Below are 8973 nucleotides of genomic sequence, written 5' to 3'. Positions count from 1 at the left end.
TTTGATAATATATATAATATTAAGTATTTTAAATTCTTTTTATTTTAAATAATTAATTAAATTTATTTTAATTTAATATATAATATTATATGTAGTTTAATTAATAATAGAAAAAAAGTTTCTATTTTTTATTAAAAATATATATTATTTTATTAATAAATATTTTATTAAATAACTTAATATAATTATTATAAATTTTATTAATTTTATAAAAACTATTGTTAATAATTAATTTTAAAAGTTTAATAATAACTTTATATTTATTATATTTTAATATAATATTAAAATTAAAATAAAAGTAAATAAAAAAAATTAATTTAAATAATAATAATAAAAAAATACTTAGTATATACTTTATTTTATTATATTAATTAATGTAGAAATATTTATTTATATTTATTTTTAAATATAATAACATAATATTTAATAACTAATTTAAAATTACAGTTTATTAACCTTAAATTAAGTATTTCTTTATATATATTTATATAATATTTAATTTTTTTTAAGTTGTATTTATTTTATTATTATAAAATAATATAATAATAAAAATAAATTTTAAATAAATTGGTTTATTATATATATTTATATTATAAGTAATATATAGTAATTTAAATATATTATGATTTTCTTTATATTAACAAGTATAGCCTATACTAAATTAATCTTTGTAATCCTTGTGATATATATACTTTAAGCTATTTTATATTATTATATAGATAAGTATACACAACCTACTTACGCACTTTCGAAGAGAAGGAGTATTACTAGCTGTACTGAAAAGTGCCTCAGCTGTCTCGCCTATCTCGCTTGACATATTCATCGTCGATCTGACATGCATAATGTCAGATCGACAATGAGAAACACAATGCAGATCGACGATGATGGTGTCATATGTATGTCAGATCGACGATAAGCCCGCTACGCGAGATAAGCGAGACTCTAGCGCTGACAATAGGGGGTGTGAGGGGTGCAAATGTAACAGGAGTTAATGGCATGTTGATTATACTATTTAATAACAATCAGTGGAACCACATCACTATGTCAAAATGTAGAGTAGCTCACCAGCTCTTTGAGTATTATTTTGTCAAGGATATTGCCGTAAATTACTCTGTACAAATGCCTAATTAGGAAACTCGTGTTATCATAAGCTGCAGGTCTGACTGCGTTATATCTTCACAAGCCGGGGCATGCGCATTGGTTGGTTAGTTGTGTTTCGGTAGGAATAGGGAGAATCTATCAAGTATTACTCCTAGCTAGACAAGGTACGGAGTACCGGCTAGATTTAACTTAATTGTTTTAGGTAATAAACGCGAGAAAGCCTAGCCACTGCGTTACAGGGGTAAGGTAGTTAGGCTTTGAAGAAACAAAACCTAAGCCAGTATGGAGTGTATACGCAATAAATTAAAATTTGTCAATACTTTTATAGGATACAATTAGGTATCAATCACTACGATCAGCACTTAATATTTAGGAGCGATAGCTTATTAAGCTAGATTGTGCTAAGCTACATTATACTGAGATAAATCAAATGGGCGGAAACTTCAACTACTTTTGATCCAACTTGTATTCCGCTACTTTAACCCTCACCTTGTTAAGTTATTCACAATTAACACTCCATTATGGATACGTTAGACAAGCCCTCTATAGCTAGTCCAGGCTCGCCTGCCCTTTATGCCATTTCTACAACCGTTGCTTTGTACCTGGTCTATCGATGGCTACTGCCTAAGCCTATCCCCGGTATCCCATTCAACAAGGACGCTAAAAGCTCTTTATTGGGTGATATTCCCTCTATGGTCAAACATTCTATGAAAACTCAGGAGCTTCATGACTGGATAGTAGCACAGAACGTTAAGCTTCAATCGCCAATCATACAAATTTTCGCTCGACCATTCAGTAAACCATGGGTAGTCGTAGCCGACTATCAAGAGTCCAGGGATGTCATGCTGCGGCGCACCAAGGAGTTTGATAGGTCTTACTTCTGGAGCGAGGTTTCGGGATCGGTTATGCCCGAAAGTCATATTTTCAAACGAATCAGCGACGATCTCTTTAAACGACAGAGAAGATGGCTGCAAGGGCTTATGTCGCCTGGGTTTCAGAACAATGTTGCTGCTGCCCATATTTATAATGTTTGTTTGGACTTTATGCAACTCTGGGAGGAAAAGTCTAGGCTTGCCCAGGGTCACCCCTTTGCTGCTGCGCATGATGTGTATTATGTGGCTCTTGATGCCATCTGGACTATCGTATTTGGGCCTGAGTCTCCAGATGTACAAACAACAACGAGAGCTCAAGTAGAGCTCCTCTCGGCAATAAAAGACTTGCCACTGCCTCAGAGCAAGGACGCAGAGGTGGACATGCCTCGAGCGCCGTGCCCTGAAACTCTTCAGTCCATCATTGATATCACGGAGAGTTATGAGTTAACTGTCAAGTCTCCCTGGCCTAGCATCACCCACTGGATCTTGAGACAAACTTCCAGCACCTACAAGAAGGCTTTCAAGATTAAGGAGAACTTTATTGAGAAAGAGATAGCGAAAGCGATTCAGAGATTTCAAAGCAGATCCGAGGGGAACTCGGACATTCCTACTGCTAATATTAAATCTGCCATCGATGATATGATCGATAAAGAAACAACTTTGGCGGAGAAAGAACACAGACAGCCTGAGATTATGTCTAGGAGTTTCTTTGATGAGGTGTGTATTGCCTTACCTGAAGAGTTCGAACGGCCTATATTAACCTGCTGATCGTTAGATCTTAACACTCCTCGTCGCCGCGCATGACACTACCGGGACCGTTATCACTTGGGCCCTCAAGATCTTAGCTGATAACCCCGAAGTCCAAGATAAGCTTCGAGCCGAACTCCGCGCCATGTACTCCGAGGCCTACACTGAGAAAAGGTATCCCACCGTTCAAGAGATCAACAGTATTAGCAGCCATTACCGAGATGCTGCTATTGAAGAGATTATCCGATGCTCTCGCACCGAATCTGCCCTCGCCCGTACGGCTATGGTTGACGTGGAGCTACTTGGCCATCGAATCCCCAAAGGAACGGAAGTCTTTTTTATGGGCAACGGCCCTGGCTACTTTTCCCCTGCATTTGAGATCAAAGACTCTCTACGCAGTCAATCTTATCTCTCCGGACAGGACAAGGATAAGTTTTCCAGTTGGGATCCAAAGCACCTGGAAGTGTTTGACCCTGAACGATGGTTGGTTGAGGAGAATGGCCAGAAGGTATTTAACGGCACAGCGGGGCCATTGATTACGTTTGGCCTTGGGCCAAGAGGCTGTTACGGACGAAAGATGGCTTACTCAGAACTGAAGATTTTTATTACACTACTTATTTGGAACTTTGAGCTTCATCGATGTCGTGAGGAGTTAAGTGGATATAAGGCTGTAGATAAATTGGTACATGCTCCTCAGCAATGCTATGTAAAGATTGCTAAAGCTTTATAAAATAATATACAGATTATATTATAGAAGTATATTTATATTTAAGTTTATTAATATTAAAATACTTAATTTTATATAAAAGGAATATATATCTAAACAAATAGTTACATTATAAATTAAACTATAACTGAATGAATAAATATAATAGGAATTATTTGTACAATACATTTACTATAATTGACATTTTACATTTATAATAAAAGGGTGCTATAGTTTTTACAAGAAAATTTTATTAAAAAATATAATAACTTCTTTTAAGAAAATGCCCTAACTTGACCTATACAATAGGTATATAAACTGGACTAAAATATAAATCAAATTTCTTCTATTGCTACTATAAAATATAAACCTTTGCTTTCTATTACTCCCCCTTATATTTTTATTTAAATCTTTCTCGGGATCATGTAAACATTCACTGGGCCCTTCTCCCACAGAAGATAAACCTTACTTCGGCTATCCCAGCCCTCAGTCCCTTCAGCCAACTTAATGTCGTATTTCAATATGACACGAGCTAAGATAAGACGCATTTCAGAGTATGCAAGACTGTTTAGAATGTCAGTTAGGGGCTTTAAGCGCACAAGCCGATAAATGAATCATGACGTACTTCATGCCAACACAGTTGCGGGGCCCTGTAGAGAATGGCTGAAAGCACTCTCGTCTATCATTTGCGAATTTCGGATCACCGAGCCACCGTTCGGGAATAAAGTCATCAGGCTGCGTCCAGTATTTCGGGTTGCGGAACAAGGGCCATTGCCAAACTTCTACACATGTCTAAATTATGAGTTAGATATTGTAGTTCTCAATATATGAATACATGGCCGGTATAAGAAGGAAAGACATACATCTTCGGGAACATATTCACCAGCAATAGTAGCACCTCCTTCAGAAATGACTCGAGGCAGGCCAGTGACAACAGCCGGATGCACGCGCATAACCTCGTTAATAACAGCCAGCATATATTTGAGATGCTGCACGCTCGTAGTCGTAATGTCTTGCGCACTGTTGAAGGTTGTCCGCACCTCATGGGCCAGTTTTGCTTGGGCTTCTGGAAAGAGACCCAAGTAATAAGCAGCTGACGATAAGACTGTGGCTGTAGTTTCTGAGCCTGCAATAATCAGGATGGAAGCGTTAGCTGTAAGCTCCTCGAAAGTAAGAGACTAAAGACTGCAGTTAGTATTATGGATCTCCTGTATGAGTGCATTTGTTTAACTTACTTCTCCATTGCGACTTTTAGTCATTGATGCAATAAAATCGGGGCGAGTGGAATTAGCTTCGAGACGCTTTTTGACCTTCATGGCAGAGAGACGTTGGTTTTCAGCATGTTTAGTCGACAGGCCTTTGGGCATGAGGTATGGCATGAGGTAATTCAAGATGCGTCTAGGAATTATCCTAAGATACTTAAGGGCAGCTATGTGGACCAAGCTCTTGACAGTGCTAAAGATGAGTTGAACCCAAGGATCGTATGTGGAGCTCTGAAGACAGCCAAATGGTTCACCAAAGGACAAATCACCAATAATGTCAAATGTTGTATAATTGAACCAGCGGACCATATCAATCTGCTGGGTTCCATTGGCGCTATGTTTCTCAATAGACTCCATAAGTTGGTCGATATATTCCTGGATGATAGGCTCCTGATCGAGCATGGCCTGGTAAGAGAAGCCGTTTGCTAAGCTCCTTCGGTAGCGGGCATGGTCGGCACGCTCGGCACCAATAATGTCTTTTAGATGAAATTCCCGACCCATAGGTTCTTTTGGATGTTCTGGCTGCCCGGCCTTCCGGTGACCGCGGATGTCGTTCATGGCATCAGGGTGGCTAAAGGAAAGGGAGTTGGGAGAAATGCGAACAACGGGGCCATACTTCATGTGAAGATCCATAACAGTGAGGTAACCTACACCACTGACGAGAAGGCGATAGTAGGGATAGTAAGATAGAGCTGACAATTTGGGGCCTGGAAACCTGTGCAAAGGGTGCAAATAGAGATTGTAGATACAGCGCCAGAAGAAGTATCCAAAGCCCTAGATGATAACGCTAACGCGTTAGTAGATGGCAAAGTATCTATTGTATTAAGACGATGAAAGATAATGAGTCTATAGCTTAATAACTTACAAATGCTACAACAGCGAGTGGAAGAGCCAAGCTAAGCTTGACTGGGATGACAACTTTTGCGCCACCGTTGCCGATGAGAACGTCCATCGTGAAAAGCTTTCGAAACTGCTTTTATTTTCACCAACTGTATTTCCAATAATTTGAAAGGTGCTATGGAAAGAGGGAAAGAGCGAGTGCAGTATCTGCTGGTCCAGGGAGTGTCAGACAACACTTTATAGAGTGGAGTAGAGATGAAATAACCCATGGGCCACCGGCCCATTAGCCGTTGTGGGTTATTGGGTAAATAATGGATGGCAGCTCCGCAGTAAGGCGGAGACAGAAATCTTACTGCTTGATATCTTTTACGGGTAATATAAACTGTTACTTTATTATAGTATAAAGTACTTATATAAGTAACTTAAGTGCTAAAATACTGTACTTTATAACTTCTGCTTTATAATTAATCCTTTGGCCTTACGTTCCTTTAGGTATTTACTTTTTAAAGTTATATAAAGGCAAATTTATAATAGTTTACTTGAATGTATTATTTTTGTTATTAATATATCTTTATTATTATGTTTTTACTTACCAAACTTATTAATGTATTTTATTATTATGCTTTTACTTACTAACATTATTAATATATTTTTTTATTATATTTTTACTTACTAATATTAATTTAAAATAATAAAAAAATATTACACTTTTTAAGTTTTATACTTAAGTTTATAAAATATTAATTATAATATTATATATAACGTAATAAAATAAAAAAAATATAAAACTATATATTAATAACTAAGTATTAAGTTTTTTAATATAAACTTATTAGTAAATTTATATATACTAAGGAAATAAATTATTATTTAGCTAAATAATATAATTATAATATATATATATATTTATTATAAATATATATTAAACTAATTGCGCAAATACAACTGCTTATGTAAAAAACATTTAGACATATATTTATAAAATAATAGTTATTTTAAAATACAAAATGTAAATAAATATTCAGTATTATTAATAAACACCATATTCTTTTTATATTATGTATTTAAATTAAGAAATTATCTATATACTACTATGTGACGGGTTGAAGTTTTCTTAGGCAGGATGTAGTGCACTGTGGGGTTAGTCGTTACTTTTGCTCCCCCACTGTACAACTGCCTATATAGCTCTCTTCACCAGGGCTCCTGAGTCGCAGTGTTTGGTTCAGCCACCCACTTTGTATTATCTCTTGTTATAAAACTACTACTTACCTCTATTATATATACATACCTTCTCAGATATGCGCTGCGCCCAATCCTATCCAGTTTAGCACTTTGCAACGATGACTGTGTCCGACTCTAATAATGTGGTCTTAGGACTGCGTCTCTCCGACACCCTAATAGTGTTGAGCGGGACGATGCTCAGTCTATACCTTCTCTATCTCTGGTTGCTCCCCAAGCCCATCCCCGGCATTCCTTACAACAAGGAGGCAACATCGAAACTCTTTGGCGATATCGAGTCTATGGTCAAATACACCTCCGAGACGCAGGAGCTCTACCAATGGATTATAGAGCAGAATATCAAGCTTAAATCCCCTATTATCCAGCTCTTCGCTCGTCCTTTTAGAAAGCCATGGGTTATCGTAACAGACTTTCAAGAGACTCGAGATGTTATGCTGCGGCGATCGAAAGAATTCGATAGATCTCCCTTCTGGGGTGAGGTATCTGGCTCCATCATTCCAGACTGCCATGTCCACATGCCGACCAACGCGCGTTTCAAGCGTCAGCGACGCTGGCTGCAGGGCCTTATGACTCCTGCTTTCCTCCATGATGTAGCGGCTTCTCACATCTACGACATTTGTTTAGACCTGATCGAGTTGTGGGACCAGAAGTCAAGACTTACGCAAGGTCGCCCTTTTGCTGCTGCAGATGATGTGACTTATATTGCATTAGATGCTATATGGAGGATCGTTTTCGGCGCAGAGTCATCAGTCAGTACAACTAAGAACCAACTGGAGCTATACTCTTCTATACAAACAGTGCATCTCCCCGAAGACCCGAATGCAGAGGTTATACTGCCCCGAGCCCCTTGCCCCCCTCAGATCCAATCTATCATCACTTTGGAGGAGAGCGGAGAGACAAGCCTCAAGTCTCCATTCCCCAAGATCGCCCATTGGTTCATAAGACAGACATCAGGCTACAGGAATGCATACAATATTAAAGAAAAGGCCATCAGTGATGAGCTGAGCAAAGCTTTGAGAAGAAGGGAGGTAGTTAAGTCTGAGAAAGATCGAAAGGTCAACTCTGCTATAGATGATTTATTGTACAGAGAGAGTCTTTTGGCTGAAAAGGAAGGAAGAGCCCCTCAGCCACTATCACGCGGTATTCACGACGAGGTTAGTTATGAATGAATCAGAATGTGGCCACTTAACCCATAAGAATGGATGAACAACAACACCTTTCTGGACAAACCTTGCTAACTGGATGTCGGCGACACAGATTCTAGGGTTGCTTATTGCAGCTCACGATACTGCAGCGACAGCCATAATATGGGGCTTCAAGTTTCTGGCAGATCATCCCGACGTGCAAAACAAGTTACGTTCAGACGTTCGCGCAGCACACGCCACCGCCACAAACCAGAAGAGACTACCAACATGCCAAGAAATCGTTTACACGACCGTCCACTACAGAGACGCAGTGATCGAAGAGATTATTCGCTGCTCCCACACCGAATCCGCGCTGATCCGTACAGCCTTAGTAGACCTGCAGCTCCTCGGTCACCACATCCCAAAGGGAACGGACGTTTTCTTCATGGGCAATGGTCCCAGCGTGTCCTATCCCGCTTTCGACATTGAGGATTCCCTACGAAGCCAGACATACCATGCAGCAGCAGCTAAGGAAAACGAAAAGATAGGCAGGTGGGATCCTGAAGACATGGGACTCTTCCAACCCGAGAGATGGCTTGTGACCACTACCCAAGAGGAAGATGGGGGTAAGATTTTTAACTCAACCGCTGGGCCGCTGTTGACTTTCGGACTGGGTGAGAGGGGATGCTATGGACGGAAAATGGCCTATGTGGAGATGAAGCTCTTTATTACTCTGATTGTATGGAATTTTGAGCTGCAAAAGTGTCCTGACGCGATGAGTAGCTACGCTGCTGTTGATAAGCTGGTTCATGCACCGCAATACTGTTTTGTTAAGCTCAGGAAACTACCTGCATAAATAGGACAGGGAAGTCACTTTACTTTATTAACTTACATTAAATTAAAAAGTTAATTTTTAATTTACTCTTAATTAATCTATTGGACTAGTTTTTATCTAAAGACGCCTACCTAATAGGCTTATTATTATAACTATAACAGTTAAATTATAACAAATTAGTTAAAATTATATCTCCCCAAACATACTTAGCATTATTTACACTTTGTATTACAGATATAAAAATTTT

The 8973-nt window shown here is 38.4% G+C and overlaps 3 protein-coding genes across 3 annotated transcripts; 2 read left to right on the top strand and 1 right to left on the bottom strand.

Moving 5' to 3' along the window:
- Positions 1 to 868: 868 nt before the first annotated feature.
- TRIVIDRAFT_222495 (uncharacterized protein) lies at positions 869 to 3450 on the top strand (the record flags this gene model as incomplete). Its single annotated transcript, XM_014100779.1, has 3 exons — positions 869 to 896; positions 1636 to 2690; positions 2749 to 3450. The coding sequence occupies 3 exons, from the start codon at positions 869 to 871 to the stop codon at positions 3448 to 3450; spliced, it is 1785 nt and encodes a 594-aa protein (XP_013956254.1).
- Positions 3451 to 3830: 380 nt separating this feature from the next.
- Positions 3831 to 5640, bottom strand: TRIVIDRAFT_222494 (uncharacterized protein; the record flags this gene model as incomplete). The annotated part of the gene is made up of 5 exons (XM_014100778.1): positions 3831 to 3990; positions 4052 to 4218; positions 4290 to 4604; positions 4662 to 5462; positions 5554 to 5640. The coding sequence occupies 5 exons, from the start codon at positions 5638 to 5640 to the stop codon at positions 3831 to 3833; spliced, it is 1530 nt and encodes a 509-aa protein (XP_013956253.1).
- Positions 5641 to 6868: 1228 nt separating this feature from the next.
- TRIVIDRAFT_53637 (uncharacterized protein) lies at positions 6869 to 8747 on the top strand (the record flags this gene model as incomplete). The annotated part of the gene is made up of 2 exons (XM_014100777.1): positions 6869 to 7921; positions 8025 to 8747. 2 exons carry the CDS (start codon positions 6869 to 6871, stop codon positions 8745 to 8747), a joined length of 1776 nt encoding a protein of 591 aa, XP_013956252.1.
- Positions 8748 to 8973: the final 226 nt, after the last annotated feature.

This window comes from Trichoderma virens (genome assembly GCF_000170995.1).
Source record: "Trichoderma virens Gv29-8 chromosome Unknown TRIVIscaffold_37, whole genome shotgun sequence".
NCBI lineage: Eukaryota > Fungi > Ascomycota > Sordariomycetes > Hypocreales > Hypocreaceae > Trichoderma > Trichoderma virens.
The sequence above is the reverse complement of the archived record's forward strand: the minus strand, read 5'-3'. Positions and strand labels throughout refer to the sequence as shown.